Here is a 16466-nt window from a genome sequence, read left to right on the forward strand (position 1 = left end):
ACTGTTATATCCTTATTTGTGTCTCCTTTTTTTTTTTGAAGTCTTAAAATGTTCTCTCGTGTTTTATTTCTCTTTCTTTTTTTTTTTTTTTTTAACAAATCGACACTGTGTACAAAGAGTTCAAGTGGCCAGTAAAACTCCTGCTTTAAAATTGTTGGCTTTACGTAACAGAGTGTATAGTTTGAATTCACATCAGAGCTTTCCAAAATGGCAATAGTGCAAGCATGTGACTTTCTCTAGTATCCAAAACCTGTTCTGGCTCTCCTTTGGCTAAGGAATAGAAAACTAGACAGCCTTCGAAAGCTGCCACAATTTCCTAAAATGCTCGGATAAAAGTTGGCATGCTTCATTTCTCTTGCTTACCGTGATAACACTGGACTAAACAGAAAGTGAAGAACATTTAGTCAGTAGTAACTTAAGCAGTAGCTAGCTCGCTCTGGATACATGTGTCAGGATGATGGTGGTAGTGGGCATTAACAGGTGGTAATGGGAAGGCCTCTAGTATTTCAACATTTAATATGACATTGATATTTAGTTTGAATCCCATAGCTCTGTTGTCACATCTTTCCTGTTACGTGGCTCACATCATATAGACACTTTTGGGAAAATGTCTTTTTCCCATTGAGCTATGGGCTCATTGTGGGTGGGAGGGGGGTGGGTCCTTTCTTACTCAGCTCCCTATTCATGGGTTTAGCACTGAGCCTGAACATAACATATGTGTAGATGTTTATGGGAGGCATGAATAAGAACCTTAATTTATCAGGGCTCAATAAAAAGAGCCTGAGGACAATTATGTCCAATAGGGAATTATGAATGTCTTTTCAGAATTTCAAAGAACATTCACTGTTCAGCTGTCTTCCTAAAAAATGTTTCATTTAAAATTAATCAATATCTTGAATACTTGTCTTTTTAAAATAATTTTTATGTAAGGAAGCAGGAAGGAGATACAATTTAAAGCCCTAGTCTACTTGTAATTAAAGAAGGGAAGCCCAGATTCTCTCTAAACTGTTGGTTCCAAGTGTGAATTCTTTAATTCCTTTTCTAACTTGTATGTATTCCAGAAAACATACAAATAAGTAAATCCAGGAATTAATAATATTAATTGGCTACTTTGTTCCTATGCATGAGAACACAAAACAACGGTAACATTTATGTTGATTACATTTGGATGTCATATCATCTTGGTATTTTCAAATACTGTCTATCTATCTATTCTAATGCTGTATAATCTCCTTTTCTTAGCACTTTCCACTTTATGATTTTTATATATTCCTGTTTGAAATAACATTTTGTCTCAATGTCACTCATGCATTTATTTAATCATTTACAAATGATGGTCTGTGAGATGGGACTGAATAATGTGAAAAATATTTCTTAAGGAAGAATGAAAATATATCAAAGAACAATTTGCAAAACCAATACGGTAGAAGTCATATTTATTGAAAAAAATTAATATCTTTGCTATAAAATTTGTAACAGGAATATTTACTAAATGTTTATTTTGATGCAGAAACCTGAATTTTATACCAAGTACAAGACAGTAGCACTAGTTTTTCTTTTATTTACATTTTATGAAAATTGTTATGCCGTCCATGTTAAAAGAACTTATGATGGAGAACTGTTACATTAGAAAAATAATATTCTTGGTAAAGCATTCTCAAGGAGGACAATCACATCTTCTGCCTCTTCAATAAGGCAGAAGTCCCTATAACAGCATATAACTTAATTTACAAAATACAGTAACTGTTCAGACACATATTCAAGTTTTCTTTTGGTATGATTTATTTTCCTCACTGTAAAATTACTTTTTCTCTCTCTCTCTCTTTTTTTTTTTTTTTACTAAAACAGAAAGACTTTCAGGAAAATGTCATTGAATGATTTCAGCTATAGATTACATATACAACAACTCTGTAGCCTAGCAACAACCATTGCCACACCATCATTAACTTTAAATATTTTACTTGGTGAGCTATTCTCAAACGTAGCATATTTTAAGGTTTTGCCATCATGACTGTGGAATCGTTGGTTTTCGTAGCAAACAGATCTGTCACAGTATGAAGCTTTGTTTGTTTTAGGGAACTGGTACACAATTACATTTCCACTCACAAGAGAACGCCACAGATGTAACTGAAGTCAGGCTCTGATGGCTCCATAAAGGTCCTGCGCTGGACCAGCCCCAGACCTCCTGGGCCCACACTGCACAGCCCTGGCTGGGTCCAGGCAGTGTCATATCCAGAGGCTTTGCTGCTCTACACAGTTAGGTAGTTTTAATTCCTTCAAAGGCACACAACTTCCACCTTTTTTCCAGTGTTGCTCCCACGCCTGTGAATTCCTGTTTAAACATGCGCGGCAACCTCATCAAAAGCATTTCGATTTCGTTTGCAGATATCTGTTAGAAAGGAAGAAAAGTCACTCTTGGGAAACAAGGAAGCAGGGGGTTGAGTGAGGACATGCTTTCCCAATGAGACAAACATGTAGTTTCCTACTAGGCTGTAAAGTAATGTTCTTTATAAAAGGGGCACAAGTTAAAGGGCTGAATGTGATTAGCTTCGTCATCTCCTGGGCAGCTGGTGGGAGGGGGGCATGAGACAAGTGGGTGGCAAGTTTCAGGTTCACCCTTCATATGGATGGCTACCTTACTGACAGCACCATGCCTGAACAGCCCTCCCTAGATAAAAAAGGAGATGGGGCGGGATTTACGATGGCTCAGAGCAAACTGATCACCACTTGGGGAAAGCTACCGCTCCTCTGATACAAAGGGCAGTACTTTTATCTAACTTGGTGAGGGCCAGAGGGCATGTCAGTGGATTTCTTGCCACCCTAACTTTCTCTTAACTTTCACAGGGACCAGAAGACCATAAAGGTTTGGGAATAAAAATGAAAGCCAGCACCCACAGCAATAAAAGTCTCAAGGTCCATCCAGTCATAAAACCCAGGTAGGTTTTTTAAATGCAGGTTTTTTTTCTTCTCCCAACTTTTATTACATATATTTTTATACCAGTAATTAATTCATTTTTTCTTAAATAAAGAACAAAACAACTACAACCCTTTTACTCTAATGCAGCCATTGCTCTTTTTTTTTTCTGGGTTCGCATCCTAATCCATGCATATATATAGGGATCTCAAATAGCAAGTTCACTGAGATCCTGGAAATGGCGGTCTGACGTTTCTGTTTAAATTCCATATCGTACTATTGTTATGATCCAAATGACCCTACCAAGATGATAGTTTCTCTAAGTAAGTCTCAGCAGGTGGGGATGACAACATTTAGTAAGGATGTGTGAAGACTACTGGCTTAGCACAGATTTGGGCACATAGAAATGTTCGGTGAATAAGACCTCATTATTTTTCATGGTACAATCACTGTATGGATATCATTTTACAGACTATACGTTACTTTCCATTTACCAATTAAGAGAGACCAGGGACTTCCCTTGTGGTCCATTGGTTAAGACTCTGCACTTCCAATACAGGGGGTGTTGGGATCGACCCCTGGTCAGGGAACAAGGATCCCACACACATGCCATGTGCCCCCAAAAAAAAAAACAAACAACAACCAATTAAGAGAGACCAAACAAACAACTGATACCACAGAAATACAAACAATTATATACCAACAAATTGGACAACGTAGAAGAAATGGACAAGTTTCTAGAAACATACAACCCACCAAAACTGAATCAAGAAGAAATAGATATTTCGAACAGACCGATCATTAGAAATGAAATAGAATCTGTAATTTAAAAAGAAAAAAAAAAGCCTCCCTGCAAACAAAAGTCCAGGACCAGATGGCTTCACTGGGCAATTCTACCAAACATACAAAGAAGAACTTATACTGATCCTTCTCAAACTCTTCCAAAAGGCTGAAGAAGGAACACTCCCGAAGTCATTCTATGAAGCCACCATCACCCTGATACCAAAACCAGACAAAGACAATATAAAAAAAGAAAATTACAGGCCGATATCTTTGATGAATATACATGCAGAAATTCTCAACAAAATACTAGCAAACTGGGTCAGAAGACTAGATATCTAGGATGGCAAGGTGAGAAGGACTCATCTTGCCATGGCTGGCTTTGAAGACAGAGGCAGGGAGCCACGATTCAAGGAACACAGACAGCTTCTAGAAGCTGGACAAGGACTCCTGCCAGTGTTGCTGAGGCATCCTGCATCACTCAGAATCCCAGCGGTTACCCAGTTGGTGCTGAAGGAAGTTCTGTTATAGATGCACAATTAGACTTCCTTATTGCTACTGTGAAGGGGTTCTGTTGAGCCTGTCGATACGGCACTGGTTTGTAAAAAAAAATCTATCAATCAGTAATTAAGAGTATGTACATGATGAAGATGGCAGAACAGAAGGACCTTGAGCTCACCTCCTGACATGAGCACACCAAAATCACAACTAACTGCTGAACAACCATTGATAAAAGGACTGGAACCTACCAAAAAAGATACTCTAATCCAAAGACATAAAGAAGAAACTCAGCGAGACAGTAGAAGGGGCACACTTGCGAAATAATCAAATCCCATATCCCCTGGGTGGGCGACCCACAAACCGGAGAACAATTATATCGCAGAAGTTCTCCCACAGGAGTGAGAGTTCTGAGCTCCATGTCAGACTCCCCAGCCTGGGGGTCCGGCATTGGGAGGAGGACTTCCCGGAGCATTTGGCTTTGAAGGCCAGTGGGGCTTGAGTGCAGGAGATCCACAGGACCAGAGGAAACAGAGACCCCATTCTTGGAGGGCTCACGTGATTTCGTGTGTGTACCAAGACCCAGGGCAAAAGCAGTGACTCCACAGGAGCCTGGGTCAGACCTACCTGCTACTCTCGCAGGGTCTCCTGGGGAGGCAGGGGGCAGCTGTGGCTCACTGTGGGGACAAGGGCACTGGTGGAAGAGGTTCTGGGGAATATTCATTGGCGTGAGCTCTCCTGGAGGCTGCCACTTTGGCACCAAGACCTGGCCCCAACCGCCTGTAGGCTTCAGTGCTGGGACACCTCAGGTGAAATGACGAACACGGCGGGAACAGAGCCCCACCCACCAGTGGACAGGCTGCATAAAGACTTCCTGATCCCACAGTCACCTCTAGACATGCCCCTTGACATGGCCCTGCCCAGCAGAGGGCCAAGACCCAGCCCCACCCACCACCAGTGGGCAAGCATCAGCCCTTCCCACCAGGAAGCCTGCACAAGCCTCTAGGCCAGCCCCACCCACCAGGAGGCAGACATTAGAAGCAAGAGAACTAGGATCCAGCAGCGTGCGGACCAAGTCAGCAAACGCAGATCAGAACCTACCCTGGGACCAGCTGGTCCCCTGGCCCTTGGGTGACAAGAAGGGAGTGTATTGCTGGGACACATAGGACATCCCCTACAGAGGGCCACTTCTCCAAGGTTAAGAAACATAACTAACTTCCACATACATAAACATACAAATAGAGATTGAGACAAAGTGAGATGGCAGAGGAATATGTTTCAGATGAAGGAACAACATAAAACCCCAGAAGCACAACTAAGTGACACGGAGATAGGCAATCTACCTGAGAAAGAATTCAGAATAATGATTGCAAGGATGAGCCAAGAACTCAGGAAAAGAATGGATGCACAGAGTGGGAAGTTACAAGTTTGTTTGTTTGTTTGTTTTGCAGTACACGGGCCTCTCACTGCCGTGGCCTCCCCCCGGCACGGAGCATAGGCCCCGGACGTGCAGGCTCAGCGGCCACGGCCCACAGGCCCAGCCGCTCCGCGGCACGCAGGATCCTCCCGGACCGGGGCACAAACCCGCGCCCCCTTCATCAGCAGGCGGACTCCCAACCACTGCGCCACCAGGGAAGCCCAAGAGAAGTTACAAGTTTTTAATAAAGAGTTAGAAAATGTAAAGAGCAACCAAACAGAGTTGAAGAATACAATAACTGAAATGAAAAACACTAGAAGGAGTCAATAACAGAATAAATGAAACAGAAGAATGGATAAGTGAGCTGGAAGACACAGCGGTGGAAATCACTGCCACAGAGAAGGATAAAGAAAAAATAATGAAAAGAAATGAGGACAGTTTAAGAGACCTCTGGGACAGCATCAAATGCACCAACATTTGCATTATAGGGGTCCCAGAAGGAGAAGAGAGAGAGAAGGGGCCTGAGAAGACATTTGAAGCGATAAAAGCTGAAAACTTCACTAACATGGGAAAGGAAACAGTCACCCAAGTCCAGGAAGAGAGTCTCAGGCATGCCAAGAAACAGTAATCAAATTGACAAAAATTAAAGACAAAGAAAAAATATTAAATTGACAAGAGACAAGCAACAAATAACATACAAAGGAATCCCCATAAGGTTATCAGCTGATTTTTCAGCAGAAACGTTGTCGGCCAGAAGGGAGTGGCACAAGAGAATTAATGTGATGAAAGGGAAAAACCTACAACCAAGAATACTCTACCCAGCAAGGCTCTCATTCAGATTTGACAGAGGAATCCAAAGCTGTACAGTCAAGCAAACACTAGAAGAATTTAGCACCACCAAAGCAGCTTTACAAGAAATGCTAAAGGAACTTCTCCAGGTGGAAAGGGAAATGCCACAAGTAGAAACAAGAAAATTACAAAATGGGAAAGCTCACTGGTAATGGCAAACATACATTAAAGGTAGGAAATCATCTACACACAAATATGATATCTAAGCCAGTAATCAGGAGGAGAGTACAAATGCAGGATATTTGAAAACATTTGGAATTAAGAGATCAGCGACTTAAAACAATTATGTACATATATATATTGACTACTATATCAAAACCTCATGGTAACTGCAAACGAAAAAATCTGTAGTAGATACACACACAGAAAAGATAAAGGAGTCCAAACACAACACTAAAGACAGTCATCACGTCACAAGAGAACAAAAGAAGAAAGGAAGAAAAAAGACCTAAGACCTATGTATCAACATACATGTTGATAACTAACTACCATATGTAAACGAATTAAATGTCCCAACCAAACGACACAGACTGGCTGAATGAATACAAAAACAAGATCTGTATATGAGCTGTCTACAAGAGATCCACTTCTCAGACCTAGAGACACATGCAAACTGAAAGTGAGGGGAGGGAAAAAAGGTATTCCCAAATGGAAATCAAAAGAAAGCTGGAGGAGCAGTACTCACAGAAGACAAAATAGAGTTTAAAATAAATGCTGTTACAAGAAACAAAGAAGGACACTACACAGGGATCAAGGGATCAATCCAAGAAGAAGATATAACAATTGTAAATATATATGCACCCAACATAGGAGCACCTCAATATATAAGGCAAATACTAACAGCCATAAAAGGAGAAATCAACAGTAACAGTGGGGGACTTTTCATCAATGGACAGATCATCCAGACAGAAAGTCAATAAGGAAATACAGGCCTTAAATGACACATTAGACTTGATGGACTTAATTGATATTTATAGAAGATTCCATCCAAAAGCATCAGAATACACTTTCTTCTCAAGTGCACATGGAACATTCTCCAGGATTGATCACATGTTGGGCCACAAAGCAAGCCTCGGTAAATTTAAGAAAAACTGAAATCGTACCAAGCATCTTTTCCAAGCACAGCACTATGAGATTAGAAATCAACTACATGAAGAAAACCTGCAAAAAACATAAACACATGGAGGCTAAACAAGATGCTACTAAATAACCGATGGATCACTGAAGAAATCAAAGAGGAAATAAAAAAATACCTAGAGACAAGTGAAAGCAAAAACATTACATTCTAAACCCTATGGGACACAGCAAAAAGAATTTTAAGAGGGAAGTTTATAGTGATACAAGCTTATCTCAGGGAACAACAACAAAAAATCTCAAATAAACAACCTAACCTTACACCTAAAGCAACTAGAGAAGGAGGAACAAACAAAACCCAAAGTTAGTAGAAGGAAAGAAATCATAAAGAACAGAACAGAAATAGAGACTAAGAAAACAGTAGAAAAGATCAATGAACCTAAAAGCTGGTTCTTTGAAAAGATAAACAAAATTGATAAACTTTTAGCCAGACTCACCAAGAAAAAAAGAGGGCCCAAATTAATAAAATTAAAAATGAAAAAGGAGAAGTTACAATGAACACCACAGAGATACAGGGGATGAGACTAGTACGAGCAACTATACACCAATAAAATGGACAACTTAGAAGAAATAAACCAATTCTTAGGAAGGTACAATCTCCCAAGACTGAACCAGGAAGAAATGGAAAATATGAACAGACCAATTACCGGTACTGAAATTGAATCAGTGATTAAAAGACTCCCAACAAACAGAAGTCCAGTGCCAGATGGCTTTGCAGGCAAATTCTACCAAACATTTAGAGAAGAGTTAACACCTATCCTTCTGAAACTATTCCAAAGAACTGTAGAGGAAGGAACACTCCCAAACTCAATCTATGAGGCCCCCATCACCCTGATACCAAAATCAGACAAAGATACCACAAAAAGAGAAAATTACAGGCTAGTATCACTGATGAACAGAGATGCAAAAATCCTCAACAAAATACTAGCAAACTGACTCCAACAATACTTTAAAAGGATCATACACCATAATCAAGTGGGATCTATCCCCGGGATGCAAGGGGCTTTTCAATATCCACAAATCAATAAGTGTGATACACCATATTAACAAACTGAATACAAACCATATGATCATCTCAATAGATGCAGAAAATGCTTTTGATAAAAATTCAACACCCATTTATGATAAAAACTCTCCAGAAAGTGGGCACAGAGGAAACATATCTCAAAATAATAAAGGCCATATATGACAAACCCACGGCTAACATCATACTCACTGGTGAAAAGCTAAAAGCATTTCCTCTAAGATCAGGAAGAAGACAAGGATGTCCACTCTCGCCATTTTTATTCAACAGAGTTTTGGAAGTCCTAGCCACAGCAATCAGAGAAGAAAAAGAAATAAAAGACTTCTTTTCCAAATTGGAAAAGAAGTAAAACTTATATTTGCAGATGACATGATACTGTACATAGAAAATCTTACAGATGCTACCAGAAAACTATTTACTAGACCTCATCAATGAATTTGGTAAAGTCTCAGGATATGAAATGAATACACAGAAATCTGTTGCATTTCTATACACTAACAACAAAATATCAGAAAGAGAAATTAAAGAAATAATCCCATTTAGCATCACAGCAAAGAGAATAAAATACCCTGGAATAAACCTACCTAAGGAGCCAAAAGACCTGTACATTGAAAACTGTTAAGATGCTGATGAAAGAAATTGAAGATGACACAAACAGACTGAAAGATATACTGTGTTCTTGGATTGGAAGGATCAATATTGTCAAAATGACTATACCACCTAAGGCAATCTATAGATTCTATGCAATCCCCATCAAATTACTGATGGCATTTTTCACAGAATTAGAACAAATACTTAAAAATTTTATGGACACACAAAAGACCCCGAATAGCCAAAACAATCTTGAGAAAGAAAAATGGAGTTGGAGGAATCAGGCTCGCTGACTTCAGACTATACTACAAAGCTACAGTCATCAAAACAGTATGGTACTGGTACAAAAAGAGAAATATAGATCAATGGAACAGGATAGAAAGCCTGGAAATAAGCCCACACACCTACAGTCAATTAATCTACAACAAAGGAGGCAAGAATATACAATGAAGAAAAGAGTCTTTTTAATAAGAGGTGCTGGGAAAACTGGACAGCTACATGTAAAAAAATGAAATTAGAACATTCTCTAATGCCATACACAAAAATAAACTCAAATGGATTAAAGACCTGAATGTACAACTGGATACTATAAAACTCCTAGAGGAAAACATAGGCAGAACACTCTCTGACATAAATTGCAGCAATTTTTTTTTTTGATCTCTCTCCTAGAGTAATGGAAATAAAAACAAAAATAAACGGGGCCTCATCAAACTTAAAAGCTTTTGCATAGCACAGGAAGCCATATACAAAATGAAAAGACAACCTATAGAATGGGAGAAAATATTTGCAAACAATGCAACTGACAAGGGATTAATCTCCAAAATACACAAACAGTTCATACAACTCAACAACAAAAAATCAACCCAATCAAGAAATGGGTAAAAGATCTAAACAGACATTTTTCCAAAGAAGATATACAGGTGGCCAAAAGACATATGGAACCAAACTCAACATTGCTAATTATTAGACAAATGCAACAAAGCTACAATGAGGTACCACTTCACACCAGTCAGAATGGCCATCATTAAAAACTCTACAAACGGGCTTCCCTGGTGGTGCAGTGGTTGAGAGTCCACCTGTCAATGCAGGGGACACAGGTTCAAGCTGTGGTCTGGGAGGATCCCATGTGCCGTGGAGCAACTAAGCCCATGTGCCACAACTACTGAGCCTGTGCTCTAGAGCCCGCAAGCCACGACTACTGAACCCACATGCCACAACCACTGAACCCACATGCCACAACCACTGAATCCCACATGCCTAGAGCCCGTGCTCTGCAACAAGAGAAGCCACCGCAATGAGAAGCCTGCGCACCTCAACAAAGAGTAGCCTCTGCTTGCCTCAACTAGAGAAAGCCCACGCACAGCAGCGAAGACCCAACACAGCCAAAAATAAATTAAATAAATAAATTAAAAACAAACTCTACAAATAACAAATGGTGGAGAGGATGTAGAGAAAAGGGAACCCTCGTACATTGTTGGTGGGAATGTAAGTTGGTACAGCCACTATGGAAAACAGTATGGAGGTTCCTTAAAAAACTAAAAATAGAGCTACCACATGATCCTGCAATCTCACCCCTGGGCATATATCCGAAGAAAACTATAATTTGAAAAGATACATGCACTGCATTTTTCATAGCGGGACTATTTACAGTAGCTAAAACATGGAAGCAACCTAAATGTCCATTGACAGAGGAATGGATAAAGAAGATGTGGTATATTTATATAATGGAATATTACTCAGCCATGAAAAAGAATGGAATAATGCCATTTGCAGCAACATGGATGGACTTAGAGATTATCAGACTACGTGAAGTAAGCCAGACAAAGACAAATATCATATGATATTGCTTATATGAGGAATCTAAAAAAAAGATACAAATGAACTTATATAAACAACAGATATAGACCCACAGACACAGAAAACAAACTTATGCTTACCAAAGGGGAAGTGGGGGGGAAAGGATAAATTAGAAGTTTGGGATTAACATATACACACTACTATATATAAATAAATAACCAACCAAAGACCTACTGTAAAGCACAGGGAACTATACTCAATGTTTTGTAATAACCTATAAGGAAAAAGAATCTGAAAAAGAATAGATATATATCTATGTGTAACTGAATCACTTTCCTGTACACCTGAAACTAACACAACATTGTAAATCAACTATACTGCAATAAAAAAAATAACAAAAAAGTTATCAAACGAAATTCAGGAACGCATAGAAAAGATCATACCCCATGATCAAACTGAATTCATCACAGGGTCACAAGAATGGTTCAATACACAAATCAAACAGTGTGACATACCACATCAACAAAAGAAAAGACAGAAATCACATGATCATCTCAAAAGATGCAGAAAAAGCATTTGATAAAATTCAGTATACATGGATAAAGAAGATGTGGCACATATATACAATGGAATATTACTCAGCCATAAAAAGAAACGAAATTGAGTTATTTGTAGTGAGGTGGATGGACCTAGGGTCTGTCATACAGAGTGAAGTAAGTCAGAAAGAGAAAAACAAATACCGTATGCTAACACATATATATGGAATCTAAAAAAAAAAAAAAAAAGGTTCTGAAGAGCCTAGGGTCAGGACAGGAATAAAGATGCAGACGTAGAGAATGGACTTGAGGACACGGGGAGGGGGAAGGGTCAGCTGGGACGAAGTGAGAGAGTGGCATGGACATATATACACTACCAAATGTAAAATAGATAGCTAGTGGGAAGCAGCCGCATAGCACAGGGAGATCAGCACGGTACTTTGTGGCCACCTTGAGGGGTGGGATAGGGAGGGTGGGAGGGAGATGCAAGAGAAAGGAGATGTGGGGATACATGTACATGTATAGCTGATTCACTTTGTTATAAAGCAGAAACTAACACACTACTGTAAAGCAATTATACTCCAATAAAGATGTTAAAAATATATATATATATGAAGAAAAGAACCCAAATACCTAAAAACTTAATGACATAAAAAAAAATTCAACATCCATTTATGATAAAAACTCTTACCAAAGTGGGTATAGAGGGAACATATCTTAACATAATAAAAGCTTTTCATGACAAACCCACAGCCAACATAATTCTCAATTGTGAAATGCTGAAAGCCTTCCTGCTCAAATCTGGAACAGGACAAAGATGCCCACTCTCACCGCTTCTATTCAACATAGTATTGCAAGTCCTATCCACAGCAGTCAGACAAGTAAAAGAAATAAAAGGTATCCAAATTCGAAGAGAAGTAAAATTGTCATTGTATGCAGATGACATGATACTATATATAGAAAACCCTAAAATATCCACACAAAAACTATCAGAACTGATAAAATAATTCAGTCAAGTAGCAGAATACAAGATTAACATACAGAAATATGTTGCATTTCTTTACTTTACACTAACCATGAAATATCAGAAAGGGAGAGTAAAAAAAAATCCCTTTAAAAATCACATCAACCCCGCCCCCCCCCAAAAAAAAAACCTTAGGAATAAACCTGACTAAAGAGGTGAAAGACTTATGTGCTGAGAATTATAAAAGACACTGATAAAAGAAACTGAAGACGATTCAAAGAAACAGAAAAATATCCCATGCTCTTGGATTGGAAGAATTAGTACTGTTAAAATGGCCATGCTAACCAAAGCCATCTACAGATTTAATGTGAACCCTATCAAGTTACTCATGACATTTTTCACAGAACTAGAACAAAGAAGCCTAAAGTTTATATTGGAACCATAAAAGACCCAGAATTGCCAAAGCAATCCTGAGGAAAAAAGGACAAAGCAGGAGGCATCACCCTCCCAGACTTCAGACAATACTACAAAGCTACAGTAATCAAAATCATGGTATTGACACAAAAATAGACATATGGATCAATGGAACAGAATAGAGAGCCCAGAAATAAACCCACACACCTACGGTCAATTAATCTTTGACAAAGGAGGCAAGAATATACAATGGAGGAAAGACAGTCTATTCAGCAAGTGGTGTTGGGAAAGCTGGACAGCCTCTTGTAAGTCAACGAAGTTAGAATACTCCCTCACACCATACACAAAAATAAACTGAAAATGGCTTAAAGACTTAAATATTAGACATGACACCATAAAACTCCTAGGAGAGAACATAGGCAAAACATTCTCTGACAAATTGTACCAGTGTTTTCTTAGGTTAGTCTCCCAAGGCAACAGAAATAAAAAGCAAAAATAAACAAATGGGACCTAATTAAACTCAAAAGCTTTTGCACAGTAAAGAAAACCATGAACAAAATGAAAAGACAACCTACAGAGTGGGAGAAAATACTTGCCAATGATGTGACAGACAAGGGCTTAATTTCCAAAATATACAAACAGCTCATCCAACTCAATAAGAAAAAAACCAAACAACCCAATCAAAAAATGGGCAGAAGACCTAAATAGACATTTCTCCAAAGAAGGCATACAGATGGCCAATAGGCACATGGAATGATGCTCAACATTGCTAATTATTAGAGAAAATGGAAATCAAAGTACAATGAGGTACCACCTCACACCGGTCAGAATGGCCATTATTAAAAACTCTACAAATAACAAATGCTGGAGAGGGTTTGGAGAAAAAGGAACCCTCCTACACTGCTGGTGGGAATGTAAATTGGTACAGCCACTATGGAAAACACTATGGAGGTTCCTTAAAAAACGAAAAATAGAGCTACCACATGATCCTGCATTCCCATTTCTAGACATATATCTGGAGAAAACCATAATTCGAAAAGATACACGCACCTCAATGTTCACAGCAGCACTGTTTACAATAGTCAAGACATGGAAGCAACCTAAGTGTGCACTGACAGATGAATGGAGGAAGAAGATGTAGTATATATATACCATGAAATACTACTCAGCCATAAAAAAGAATGAAATAATGCCATTTGCAGCAGCATAGATGGACCTAGAGGTCATCACACTCAGTCAGAAAGAGATAGACGAAAACCATCTATCATTTATATGTGGAATATAAAATGTGACAGATGAACTTATTTACAAAACAGAAACAGACTCACAGACATAGAAAAGAAACTTACGGTCACCAAAGGGGAAGGGGGTGGGGAGGGATAAATGCGGAGCTTGGGATTAGCAGATACAAACTACTATATATAAAATAGATAAACAAGGTCCTACTGTATTGCACAAGGAACTGCATTCAGTATCCTATAATAAACCATAATGGAGGGCTTCCCTGGTGGCGCAGTGGTTGAGAGTCCGCCTGCCGATGCAGGGGACACGGGTTTGTGCCCCGGTCCGGGAAGATCCCGCATGCCGTGGAGCGGCTGGGCCCGTGAGCCATGGCCGCTGAGCCTGCGCATCCGGAGCCTGTGCTCCGCAGTGGGAGAGGCCACAACAGTGAGAGGCCCGCGTAATGCAAAAAAAAAAAAAAAATAATAAATAACCATAATGGAAAAGAATATGAAAAAGAATATGTATAGATGTGTATAACTGAATCACTTTGCCGTACACCAGAAACTAACACAACATTGTAAATCAACTATATACTTCAATTAAAAAAAAAAATTAAGGGAGACTAAATAGACCAGGAAGTCAAATTAACTGTTCATTTAATATTCACATCAAAAAGATTTTACATGATACAGTCAATTTTCCTACGCCTATGAAACAAAACTTTAGTTAAACAGAGGCAGTCCTGAAAGTTGAAATCAATTGTATTCTAAAATTTTTATATGAATTGTTTTGAAATCTGAATATATTTTTCCATAAAGCCATGTTAACGGGATTATTAGATTCCCATGTCAGCTCACAAAAGATTCATAATGAATTTGAAAAAGTAAGTTTTCTTTCAGTGAGCAATGTCCAAAGCACCTTCACCAGTATCCTGAGTTCCTTCTCACAACAATCCTGGAACATATACGGGACAGACATTATGATCTATCTTCGTGTTACAGCTGAGAAAACCGAGGGACTACAGAGGGTCGAGTGTTATATCAGAGAAAGAACTGGGGAAGAGTTCACCACATGTGGACTGGCCCCTGGCACTGGTTTGCTCTAAATGATCCCCATGACTGTCAGAAGCTGTGGGTGAAGAACCAGGGGTGTAGTGCATTCTTTCTAAGTATCAGTCACCTGGGGCACTTGTTAAAAGCACATTCCCTTTCTGACTTACTTCACTCTGTATGACAGACTCTAGGTCCATCCACCAACTACAAATAACTCAATTTCGTTTCTGTTTATGACTGAGTAATATTCCATTGTATATATGTGCCACATCTTCTTTATCCATTCATCTGTCGATGGACACTTAGGCTGCTTCCATGCCCTGGCTCTTGTAAATAGAGCTGCAATGAACACTGTGGTACATGACTCTTTTTGAATTATGGTTTTCTCAGGGTATATGCCCAGTAGTGGGATTGCTGGGTCGTATGGTAGTTCTGTTTGTAGCTTTTTAAGGAACCTCCATACTGTTCTCCATAGTGGCTGTATCAATTTACAAATACTGTATGCTAACACATATATATGGAATCTAAGGGAAAAAAAAAGAAAGGTCATGAAGAACCTAGGAGTAAGACGGGAATAAAGACACAGACCTACTAGAGCATGGACTTGAGGATATGGGGAGGGGGAAGGGTAAGCTGTGACAAAGTGAGAGAGTGGCACGGACATATATACACTACCAAACGTAAAATAGATAGCTAGTTGGAAGCAGCCGCATAGCACAGGGAGATCAACTAGGTGGTTTGTGATCACCTAGAGGGGTGGGATAGGGAGGGTGGAAGGGAGGGAGACGCAAGAGGGAGAGATATGGGGGCATATGTATATGTATAACTGATTCACTTTGTTATAAAGCAGAAACTAACACACCATTGTAAAGCAATTATACTCCAATAAAGATGTTAAGAAAAAAAAGAAAGAAGGAAAAAATGGAGAAAAGGAGGCGGGGGGAGGGAGGAAGAAACCTTTTAAATTCGCCAGCCCAGCAATAACACGGGCAGGTTCAACTCTAAGCTTTTTCTAAATGTATCTGCATATTGACCACTGGGTAGCCTGCTGTTTCCCTCAACAATTGTCCTCCGTAAGGCTCTCTACGTAAACCAAAATGTATGTAAATATCGTGTGTGTTGGCAGTAAAGTGTTCCATGTTAAGAATACACCACAATTTGTATTTAACCGATAAAAAAAAAAAAAAAAAAAAAAGCACATTCCCTAGCCTCTTCTCTGGAGTCTCTAATTCCGCCCAGTGTGGGGTGTACCCAGATTATTGTTAATAATTG

General features: G+C 39.2%; 1 protein-coding gene across 5 annotated transcripts in view; it reads right to left on the reverse strand.

Annotated features, from left to right (window-relative positions):
- Nucleotides 1–1440: 1440 nt before the first annotated feature.
- ENOX1 (ecto-NOX disulfide-thiol exchanger 1) overlaps nucleotides 1441–16466 on the reverse strand; it is a 590187-nt gene continuing 575161 nt past the window's right edge. For all 5 annotated transcript variants that reach the window (XM_024755644.1, XM_024755643.1, XM_024755640.1 and 2 more), the window contains one exon: nucleotides 1441–2389. In XM_024755644.1, coding sequence (XP_024611412.1) covers nucleotides 2258–2389 — 132 coding nt within the window. In that variant the 3' untranslated portion in view covers nucleotides 1441–2257. The remainder of the gene's footprint in view (nucleotides 2390–16466) is intronic.

The sequence above is a fragment of the Neophocaena asiaeorientalis genome, unplaced genomic scaffold, assembly GCF_003031525.2.
Source record: "Neophocaena asiaeorientalis asiaeorientalis breed wild unplaced genomic scaffold, Neophocaena_asiaeorientalis_V1.1 scaffold59, whole genome shotgun sequence".
NCBI lineage: Eukaryota > Metazoa > Chordata > Mammalia > Artiodactyla > Phocoenidae > Neophocaena > Neophocaena asiaeorientalis.